Source organism: Scatophagus argus, chromosome 2 (genome assembly GCF_020382885.2).
Source record: "Scatophagus argus isolate fScaArg1 chromosome 2, fScaArg1.pri, whole genome shotgun sequence".
NCBI lineage: Eukaryota > Metazoa > Chordata > Actinopteri > Scatophagidae > Scatophagus > Scatophagus argus.
The window spans coordinates 12,641,688-12,653,719 of record NC_058494.1 but is presented as its reverse complement, the minus strand read 5'-3'; the positions used below and the strand labels follow the sequence as shown (position 1 = coordinate 12,653,719).

Below are 12,032 nucleotides of genomic sequence, written 5' to 3'. Positions count from 1 at the left end.
AAAATAACGAGGGAGTGAGGAAGAGAGGGAGTGGGACAGCAAAGAGCCTGAGAAAATGAGAGAGGGAGATGAAGGAGGGGGAAAGGATGCACAGTTGATTCACTCAGTTTTACTGTGCGGTGGGTGGGAGGGGAGATTGGTAAGTCTTCCCTTAGGCGTATGCTCTCTGAAGATCTCTGCTTTAGCTTGGCCTTACCTGTTTCTGCTCCCTTAGGCACTCATCTAAGCTCTGTCAGTTATAACCTTTATCCCAGGTGGCCTTCTTTTCCACAGCACTCAAGTCAGTGTCATACTGCAGCTTTACGGGAAGTGTCCAGCACAGGAAACAGTTATTTGACTTAATATGTCCTAATTTCAATGGCTCTTTCCGTACATCATCTGAAAAAATAAACAATGCTGCTTCTATCCCACTGTATATGGAAAACACAGTGAGTGTGTGTCTGCGTATTTATAAATTTGTATTGGCATGCGGGAAGCCAAAAAAATATCAGCCAGACAATGGACAAACTGCATTATTGGCTAACAGCTGATAGCTGATAAATGCGCTGATCAGCCACAACATAAAAACCACTGAGAGGTGAAGTGAATAACATTAATCATATGTTTCCAATGCAATATTCTGCCAGGAAACCTTGGGTTGGCAATTATGTTGACGTTCTCTGACACACACCACCCACCTAAGCATTGCAGACCAAATGTGATCCTTTGGGTCCAAAGGATCCGACATTCCACTGCTGGTGATTACAAAATACGCCCAGAGGTCCTACATGCGTTTCGGCAGCACAAGAGGGACCTGTCATTTACTCAGCCAGGAAGCATATACACAATGCAGAGTGGGTGGTGATACACACCTTTCATAGAAAAACACAAATGTTGCATTCATAATGTCATACTGCTACACCTGGCAGGGCTATACCATCTGGACTAGAGAGTCAAACACGCTTTTGCCAGTGTGGACATTTTCTTTACAGTTTCAGAGGAAGACAGTCTGAGAGGAGGGTCTTTTAACACGACAAATTTTATTAGAGCTGTGGAATATTTATTCATTCATGTTTGGTCATTACATCTCAGCCTTTCTTACCCTCAGGTGTAAGTACAGTTTTCAGGCACTTTCCACTTTCTACTAATTCATGCTTCTACTTCACTGCAGCTCAGTGGGAAATGTTGTACTTTTTACTCCACTGCCTTTGTTTGATTGTTAAAATTGCTTTATTTGATTTTATTTATTTGTTACAGGTTACTTTCCACATTCAGATTAATACAATACAAAATGTAACGAATGAATGAATAAAGGAAATAAATTACTGTTAGCCCTGCATTTACTAGCTGCAATATTAAAATGATGTATACATGAATTCTCCAATAATTCTAGTCCAATAATGTATGTTGATATTCCTTATTTTGAAATGATCTGCAAAATCAGTGCTTTACATTTAATACTTATAGCCTCTTTTGGTGAAAATATTTTTTTACATTTTTAAATGCATGACTTTTACTTGTAGTAAGTAGTATCAATACATTGTACATACACGGAGAACTTATTCCACCACTGGTTAAGTGTGATGTTTTAACACCACAACACAAGTAGGGAGTCATGCAAAACAAATAGCCAAAAACAAAACCACATGCTGGACAACTTGTCACATACATACAGACATACATGCTCTGGACAGCTTTGGATGATCAGTTTTTCTCTTCTCTTAAAAAAAGTGAGCTCATTAAACAGAGAGAGAGGGAGGAAGAAATAAGGAGAATATGAGAACAATTTGTACCCTTAGAAACTCTCCCTCTCGCTATCATTGATTTTTCCTCACGGTTTCTCTTTGTTTCTTCTCTTCAGATTGTTCTACTTCTGCTCGGCATCCATCAGTGGATTTGTTCTTGTAATTTCTTGTCCCCCAATACTTTCCTCCAGTTTTGTCATCTCTTTGCTCGTCCTCATATCTGTTTTGTTTCCCTCATTTGTAAAAGAGCCAGCTGTCTACATTCATCAAAGTGAGGAAGTTTCATTGCAAGGAGCACACAACCGTAGGCCATCAAATATGCATATTCCTGTATTCTTTGATCATAATAATCGTTTAATGTTTCAGTCGTGCTGTTTCGTTGGCTGTCACATGAAGGCGCAGAGGATCTCTTCATTTTATTATTTCTCTTTCTTAGCAAAAAGATCCCACTGGTACTTTTTACACTATCTACACTTTTTGCTGTGCATGGTTGATATTCTCTTCATTTTTGGCCTACTTTTATTCCATTTTTTTTCTCCACTCTCCCTCTGTATGTTTCCCTGTCTGTCTTTTTTTTTTCTTGCTCTCCTTGGATCTCATCGTGCAAACCCTCCACTCCTTCTCAGCCTTTCATCCATTTCTATTCCCAGGAATCTCCTTCTCTGACTCTTTTGCTTTCTCGTATAACTGTGTGTTCATCTCTTGGGAGGAGTTAAAACTTCAACAGAAATTAGAGGTGAGATTAACAGGTCAAGTCATATAGAGGTCAACTTGCACAGTCACAGTCAAGCCCCCTAGAGAGCTTCACAGTAACAGGGTTACCCAGATTACCAAGCAAAGGTTTTGTCCTTCAGGCCAAGTGCATTGAAATTTTACAGCATAGGTACCATGGCAGCTCTAATCCTCTACAGCTGGGAACTTTTGTGTAATGCCCCATGTAATGATATTAATGTTTTAATATAGTTTTATAGCCCTAATATAATGCCGGCTCTCATTATAAAACGATATAAAGTAATAACTTTCTCAAATGCGTATGCTGTATTTGCCTCACTTGCACGGAATGGAGGAGTGCAATTATAATTAGGTTTGTCATATGCTCTTATTTACATAACTTTCTCTTTCAGGGTGCTTTCGTGGTGAGTGTGTTTGGGAAGGTTTTTCTGTGACAATGTGAACATTTTATTCTTTTAACAGATCAGAGGGATGTCATTTGTTGCACTAAATAACCAAACTGACATAAATGAAAATGGTCTCAGTTATTTTTGCAACATATTGGTGGTGAAGTATGCAAGAACAACCCGAAAAAGTTATGAAATGATCTCACATTACGGAAGTCAAAAGGTGAAGAGGCATGAAAATGGGAGGCCTCTTTTGGAAAGTGCTTAAGTGTTTGCAGAAGTGTGGAGTGACAGGGATGATAGTCAGCACCTCCAAGTCTGAGGCCTTTCTGTTTTGTTGGAAAACAGCAGCTTGCCCCCATCAGGGTTTGGAGAGTCAATTTCCCAAGTGAAGGAGCTATTTTATCTTGTGGTCTTTGATTGATGGTGCATCAGCAGTAATGCACACACTGTCTTGGACTGTTATGGTGAAGAGAGGAGTGAGACTGAAGGGAAGAGTGAGACTTGCTGGTCCTTCACATTAAAGTGAAGTTAAAATGTCAGTTAAAAATCGGTTAAAATGGTTTTGGTATGCGATGCATCTTAAAGCTCCTACAAATTAACATCAGTAAAACTGCTCTATGCTGGCTGTCCCGTTGTTTCCTCATGGGGAGAGCAGTAGTCCCAGCTCAGTAAAGCACTTCCAATGGTGTGGTGCACTGTTTGATAATTCTTGCTGAGCGCTGTCGGTGCCCATAGAAAGTCAGCTTAACAACAGTAAATCCTATCAAGCTGTAACACATAAATTCTGATTTGTTGTTGCAGAAGAATGCAAGAAACATTATAATGACGTATACCTGTGGTGAGCTTTGCCTCTGCAACTGCCTGCGTTATGCCCTGCTACCTACCTCGCTGTGAGCGAAGAACAAATTTCTTTATCATGCGAAGGTTGTGGTATGGCATGGTTGTGTAGCAATGAAACAGAAATACAAGTTAAAAACACCCAGTACATTGAATTTATTTGGCTGCCACTTGACGTTATAATAATGCGTTCAAACAAATGGACGCAACATTAAATTGCAAGAATCATGCAGGTACATCTACTCATACTACTACATCAAATTAACTAAAATGCTTCAACTGCTCCATTTAGAAATAATGTGTTTTTTTCTTTCTTGTTTTTTTTGTTTTCCTTTCCTTGGGCAAGGTGCACTCTGAACAGATGAGTTTTCAGTCTGGAACACAATATGTGTAGCTTTCCTCATGTCTTATTCCACCATTGTGGAACCAGGCCAGTAAACAGTCTGCATTTTGTTGAGCCGTAAGTGGGTCCCCCTCGTAATGAAGGGGTAGCAAGCTGTTTGGCAGTAGCATAGTGGATGGGCTGGGGTATAAAGTTTAACCTTTAACTTAACCTAAGTTTTGTCTATGTCCTGAATGTTGGGTGGGTCAGAGCTATTGAATCGGCTTTGAGCAGCTACAGGTACCCATTACCCGTTACCTATTGCCCAGCGTAGTCTTGGCACACAATAAGAAGAGCATAGACGAGAACCTGTAACATCTTCTGTGCGAGGAACAGACACATCCTCCTAATGTATGTATAAATGGAGATGGAGATTTGTGTTGCCCTTTCAGCAACATCCGGAAACTGCCAAACCACAGGGATACATAGCTTTGTTCACCCACAGTAAGACAATATCCGTATATGGTTTTGAGAAGTGAAAATTGTTTTGTTGAATGTACGCCAGGCTGGCTAACATACAGAGATTATGTATGCAAAAATATCATTTTATGCAACAGAAATACTGAATGTTATATTGTAATACCTGCAAATTTGCACTAGAGAATAATGGATTCTCTATTGTGGTAAAAATATTAAACAGGGCGCAAACACTTGCTGATGCTTACAAGTGACACTTAAAATGCTGTTAATGGAGTGTTGAGACTTCCTGTGACTTTTATGGCTGCCTCCTCTTTTATTTTGGTTCATTTTCATGCAGCTGCTGTTGGCATTTAGTTAGCAGCTTTGCAACCTTGTATTCAATCCTGTACACACACTCTCATACACACACACGCATAATCAATCATTTTGATCATCATCTCTGATGTGTTATTGTATTGTATTTAAGCCTCCGGCTTTAATGAGGGTTAATGCCATCCGCTGATTAGACAAAACAAAGAGACAGGAAGGCATGGTCTCCCACACACACACACACGCACACACACACACACACACACACACACACGCAATGCACTCCGAAATCACATCATTTAAATGGACATAATGGGCACAGCAGTATGAGCATGTGTGGTTACGCAGGCTTGGCTTGGCATGATATGAAATCATGCAGTCAGATCCTTTGGAAATATGCAGAACTACAGTGAACACACAGATTGATGCATACACTTTGACACAGTAAACACACACACATTTCTCACAAATCTTATTATGTGAATGGTAAGTCTCTCACTCTACACGGGAAGTGGTATTAACAGCACAGGTCTTTTTCTATTTCACGCTCCAACCAAGTGTCTAACAATTTGCATCTTCCACTAACACTTCTACATCTGTTGAGATGTAAAATGCGAGGAAGGGGAAGCAGGGTAAGACAGACAGGAGAGAGGCCTGTGACTGAAGTTAAGGAGAAAGAACTTACCGCAAAGAACGTAAAATTAAGAGATGATAACATCATGAGAGGAAGAATGGTAGATGAGGGCTGTTTATAGCTGTTTGTAGAATTTTGGGTGCCACTGTGAGAATAGAAAATGTATGATTTTACACTGTGTGAAAAAATGTGAAGTTATCTCTCATTTCCATGTGCCTTTATCTCATTTTCGTCCAATGTTTGTGTGTTGTGTGTGTGTGTGCAGGTTTCAACCAGCTGGCCTGGTAGAGAGGATCCAAGCTATAGCCCAGAATGTCTCCAACATGGCCATCAGGGTGGAGCAGATTCTTCAAAACAGTATGGTGCAAGGAAGAGGTACAGTATTCCATTTCTTAATGCAGTTTATTTCTATAGCGCCAATTTACAACAACAAGTTATCTCATGACACTTTCCAATTAGAGCAAGTCTAGACCATACTCTTTAATTAGTACCACTCATCACCATCATCATCATAGTCAGTGTGAAATGCCTCATTTTACTTCATATTGTGTATAAACATTACATTTGAGAAAAGAGAGACTCTTGGAAACTTATGGTGGGCTTCTTCTTGTGTAGATCAGCACTAATTACAAACAGCCATATAAAAGACATACAGCACTATTAAGTTGCAAGAACAATAAATAAGTATACAAGCCTATGCATGTGCACACATCTATGCTTTCCCAAACAAGCTCATCCAGTCCACCCATTTCAAATACATTTACATTCACAACTGAAACTGAAGTCCTATTACAACCCCCTGCAGCCTGTTTGTTCCATTACATTACATTTATTTGGCAGATTTGCTTTTGAACAATGCAACTCATATTAAGCACTTGATTAGCTTGGCCATCCCAAAGGAAATTGATTTGCATTATGGTCACAAAATTAAACAAACACAAAAAGCAAAAATACAACAAAAGCAATCAAAGAAGTAGTCCACACATGGCAGACATGGCAGCACCAACCTGATGTGCTTAAATAAATACACAAAACTGGTTCAAAAGGGCCAATATAAATAAAATAATGTACTACACAATACTTACTTCAGTGAAAAGTACAGGGACAGTAGTTACTTTCTGGTATTAAAGGCCACTTGTAAAATTGAGCAAAGTGGGTCTGAATCAGCTGGAGAACAAGTGAAGGAAGAAGGGTTATTGTAAATTTCCTTCATCATCCCTTCCAAAGAGAAATGCAAGTCGCATCAAGTGTCTTTCTTCAGTAGTGTTCAACTGGAAGCACAGCTGGACTCATTCACAGCTGTCAGCTTGTGTTATAGCGAAACTTCAGTTGCTGCTGTTACTAAGAACATAAGAACCAACCAAACAGCGCTGCAGACAGACCTGCAGAGTAGGAGCGAGACCTAAGCACACAGTCACAGACTTGTTTAAATGAGGAATTCTAGCTGATTTTACTACTGACACAAATCACTTCTAATAGCCAGCCAAAATACACACAAAAACACAAAACCATAAAAACTATACTGAAGCTATATCTACTACAGCTATATTAACTACAGTAAAGTTAAAAATAGGTTATCAGCAACATCAGCGACACCTGAGAGTTTCAGAACATCTTGCTCTGCTTTTAGCTTTAAGACAGAATCAGGAAGAATTTATAGTAGACAGAAGATAGATTTATTTTTAGGAAAGTGAGATGATAAATGTGAGAAATCAAGTCACCTGGGAGGCACTGTGGTAATTTCTGTGTATCTTATTCTTTATTGCTTCCATCCAACCCTGTTGTTTTCTGTTGTCTGGCTCTTACACATTTTTAATCAAAACCTAAATAATACTAACCTTGTGACAGTTCTGTATACACACAAAACCAATATTATGATCGTTTTTTGTTCTTATTTCGCTCTCTTACTTTTTCTCTTGAGGATAATTGCCCAGTTCTTTATAAGAGAATAAATGAGCATTACATCTCCTTTTGTTTTTCCCTGCTGCATCTGCAGGGATGACGGCGCACGCCAAAATGAAAACTCTGCTGCTTTCTCTAATCACAGATGAATTGAAACACTGCCGGCAGACTTTATTATCGTACGACTCAGTGGCAGTTTATTTATCTCGTGGTCAGGCATGTGCAAGAGAGAGAAAGAGGACGTGATTAGAGTTTCCTTCCCCTCAAGCACTGATGAGGCTATTATGTTCTGTCTTGCTGCGACAGGAGTCAAGTTTTTTATCTAGTTGACCACATTTCCAGTTGTTGTTGCAGCCATCGCTATTATAATCATGTTTGTAAGCTGTGTGTGTCTCGGTGAGTGTGTGTGTATCATTTCAGCTGATGGAGAGAAGCTCTGGGGAAGACTTATTTGGAGAAATGTCTCTTTTTCATTAGGCAAATGGAAACAGACGCAACCTAGAGAGAAGGCAAATTTGTTGGTCCAGAGAGAGAGAGAGAGAGAGAGAGAGGAGGGGGATGTGGGATTGAAAAGCAGAGAGAAATGTGAAATCAGAGCTGCATTGCTTCCCTTCTCAGACAATATAATTTCTGTTTTTTTCTCTCTCTCTTTGTCTCTGTCACTCTCTTCTCTTTTTTTTCCTCACATCAGCAGCAAAGAGGCAGTTAACTAAGTCAGTGGAGCAATTAATGCAGTGAGTGCAGTCTAAGTGAGCAGACGTACTTGCTAGCGTAACCCCAGGACGGCTGGCAGCAGCAGGAGACAGGCTGTGCTGCTTTGTCATAGCCCTGTGAATAGTGTGCACTGCAGTAGAGAAGATATGTTCTGATGTCGCAGAGGGGAAACCACAGGGATTTATGGGCACCGACAGCACACACAAGTGATGTAATGATGACGGTGAAAGTGAATATTTTAATAAAATGTCCCCTGGCTAGTGGAGAAAAGCCATTAATATGAGCCATGCTGTAACCTGGAGGCTGTGAGGACTGAGCCTGTAGTGAAACATGTCCAGGTCTGCAGTCATTTTGTGAAAATGATTTGATTTAAGGGATAAAAACATAATTTGTAAGGAGAGGGCTTTGACATGCACCATATGCTGCTAAATATGCAGATAGATATTATTAAACTGGTTGATTGCTGTTGGAACAGTTCTCTTCACTGGAGAAATATATTCATATTAAAGCCATCCGATTTAATTGAGCTAACCCAGTAGCCTGCAGCTTAATGAATCAGTGTCTGTGAGTGAAGCAAAGGCATACAACTTGTATTTCACTCACAAGAGGCATTTATTGATTCAGGTTGATATTTCAAGGTGGGAGTGGATCCTGGTGTGTTGCTGGCCTTTTCCTGGAAGGTGTACAGCCTGTAAGAAATATATTCATGCTTTATTACTGATGATAAAATTTTATTCCCTGTGTCTTTTTAGCAGTGAGAGATGGGACGTCGAACCAGTGTGAAGTACCAAGAGACCCCCGCTTTCCAGAGTGTCCAGGAAAAGTAGATGTAAGTGTCTCAGTCTGTTGTTTTCATTTCGAATATGATGGTACTGCAGGTGTTCCTGAACTTTTTTTTTTTATGTATTGGTAGCATTTTGTGGACTGAGTAAAGTAAAGTAGTAAAGTAAAGTAAAGATCAAGTTTAAAATCACTGTCCTGTTGGTGTGATGGTGATGGTATGGTGGAAGAGACCCAATACAAACAAACAAACAAAAAAAGCAGCAAAAATAGCCTGATACAACCTTTTAATAATATTTAATTTAATGTAAATTTTTTTTCTTTATTTCTTTGTTTATTGCTCAGTTAGAAATTTTCTTGTAGCCCAGTATCAAATCATCCCTGCATTGCCCTGGGGTTATGGAACCACTGTTATTAAAAAAGACATTCACAATCCCTGCTCCTTTCTTTGTTTTCTTTCTTTGATATGATTTTATTGGTATGCGAACGCATTGCTCTTAATGTATATGCTCTCCATAAACTGTCCAGTGGATGCGTGCACGTTGGACGTCGGACCCTTGTTATGCCTTCTACGGTGTTGACGGTTCAGACTGCTCCTTCCTCGTCTACCTGAGTGAGGTGGAGTGGTTCTGCCCCCCACTGGCCTGGAGGAACCACAGTAGTCCCCCGACCCAGCATGCACAGCAAGCAAAGACCCCTAAGAGACAGGTGGGAGGACATGCACAGCAAAAACAGACACCAGTAGAATGTTGCTACAGACATATCTGACACAGGAATATTAATGCTTATGGATACACACATAAACTGAGCTACATGTTCCTACCGTATTATTTTATGATTATTTTACGACCACTCCTTCATTCATTTGACCCTAGATAATTATTCAAACATATTTAAGTTACTCAATGTTTTGATAAACTGAATTATAAAATGAATGGATTAAACAGCTAGTTAAACAGTATCTTAACTCAAAAGGTACAACAGAGGTAAAGCACAGCACTTGTGTGATGAGAAAGAGCAGATGCAGTGTAGGAGTATCATCCACATGGCTCATTCTGAGTATGCGAACTAAGAGATATTTATTTCAACCATTGCAGTCTTGGAAAAAAAGTGTTTAAAGTGTTCTAAATATGGCGTTCAGAAACCAGCTATGTATATAACATGTCATAGTAATGTTCAGCATTCAGTCTTTTGCCAGCAGGGCTGATGACCTTTACCTGCTGCTGTACGAACCGAACATTGATCTCTCCATTTGTGGCCATTGCTTTCACTGGCATCTCACCTTCCTAGTTAACAGCTTATGACTCACAAGCAAGGGGTCTGACACTAAACTTTAGATTTTCTTTTTCTTAAGTTCACAAAAACACAGTTCACTTGAAGATCTGCTCTATTTCCTGAAGAAGAATCATAAAAAGAAAACTAACGAGTCTACTACCTCAGACATTTCAAGCTTGCTCATTTCACCGCTTCATATAGAAAGACTACAGCAGTACAAATTAATGAGCAATTGGTTGTTTCTTTGGAAATTCATAAAATACTGTGAGTGTAGATATGAGGAATGACTTTTGCTCTCTTCACATTTATTTCATTTAGCTGTCGCATATTCAATAAAGAATGCTACAGCAGTGCTCTCCCCTCTTGGACACTGTAGATAATTTTTATGGAAGCAGCAGTTGCAAATTATGATTTTTTTTCCCCCACTGCATTCTGGGTAATAATAAATGTACAGGTTTTCAATTGTAGACAAATCAAATACAGTTGGGAGTGTGAAAAAATTCATGATTCTTATCTCAAGACATTAATAAATCATGGTAACAACATGTACATACTCGCCCTTATTTTAAATCATTAATTATTAAGCTTTTCTGTGCTGTCGGCACTTCAATACACATCTCTTTAGTGGTCAGCGATCTTAACTGTTAGTTCCTCGCTTCAATATTTCAAATATTCTTAAATCTTCAGCTCTGTAATGGACGGAGAATAGAGTTGAGCGAGTAGAAAACAGATTGTCATAACAGAAGAAAATAAAAGACTCCAGATAAACAATATTGTTTTTCATCAACTGTTGATATTATAATTACTGTTTTTTACAGACAAAGAAATACCAATCGAAACTATTTTTATCCCTCTGTTATTTCTCCTGAATTGCTGTCTTTCACATTTTCAGTTTTAGACAACCTTTAACAACACAACAGCAAAGACAGAAAATTGAAAAGAACGAGAGTGATTCATGGTGCTTGGCAAGTTGTCAGTCACCCATCCACGGTACCAATCAAAAGAGGGAGAATAAAAGTGCTAGCACTCTTTTAGCTCAAAAGATGATGATTGGTAATACAAGTGTGAGCTGTCTGCCCCCTTTGTTATATAGCAGTTAACCTTCATCTGACCCTCTTCATTCTCTGCTAATTAAAACAGGCCTGACCTTCCTCATCATTATCCTCTACCCTGTAGTTTTCTCATTTACTTTGAGGTTATGGTGCTGTATGAATACATTGCTGAATTGAATAGTGAAATTCTTCTTTTGCTGATTTTCATAAAGGAAGATTAAAATCCTCCACTGTTCAATTTACAGTTGAAATTAATATATATATATTTTTTTATCAGTTCTTCTCTGTCTTTTGGCTGCTCCCATTATGGTTCACCACCACGGTGGATCATCTGTCCTCTGTCATGCCAGCCACCTGCATGCCCTCCAATGAAAGTGTCTTTATGTTAATAATAACTCCCTTGTTCCTCACATCAGTGGCACAGTATAGGTGAAGATTCCCTCTGGGGAAAGCCTGTGCAGAGATAATATATACTTTGAATTTGGATTTTCACCAAAGTCTTCACTGTATACACCCATACTGACTACAGTGTTCGGTATTGTTCCCAGTGAAGTTTTTTGAAGGTAAATCTTGTGGATTGCAGTCTTTGTGTATCATATACACAAACAAGGCTGAGCCAAGTTTCTTCTTCTTCTCAAAGGAGAAAAGTTGTGATTGTTTAGGGCGTTAATTAGAAACTGAATCCTCATATGTTGCCTTGTTTGTTTCTTTTACCAGGTAAAACTAAAGCAGATCTAGAAATAATGAAACAAATAGCATAGTGAATGCTATTGTTTGGACACACTGTTCTACTTGAAATTCTTCTCTAAAACGTCATTGACAAGGAAAACATTGCATTGCATTGTTTTTAAGAAAAGGTGTTTCCCTGCTTTTGCAGAGAAT

The 12,032-nt window shown here is 39.1% G+C and overlaps 1 protein-coding gene across 4 annotated transcripts in view; it reads left to right on the top strand.

Annotated features, from left to right (window-relative positions):
- Positions 1-12,032, top strand: part of LOC124070406 (alpha-1,6-mannosylglycoprotein 6-beta-N-acetylglucosaminyltransferase B-like) — a 100,391-nt gene that overhangs the window by 36,759 nt on the left and 51,600 nt on the right. For 3 of the 4 annotated variants that reach the window (XM_046410306.1, XM_046410323.1, XM_046410299.1), the window contains 3 exons: positions 5,693-5,802; positions 8,796-8,872; positions 9,352-9,531. In XM_046410306.1, coding sequence (XP_046266262.1) covers positions 5,693-5,802; positions 8,796-8,872; positions 9,352-9,531 — 367 coding nt within the window. The remainder of the gene's footprint in view (positions 1-5,692; positions 5,803-8,795; positions 8,873-9,351; positions 9,532-12,032) is intronic. The other variant, XM_046410314.1, reaches the window with a different exon arrangement.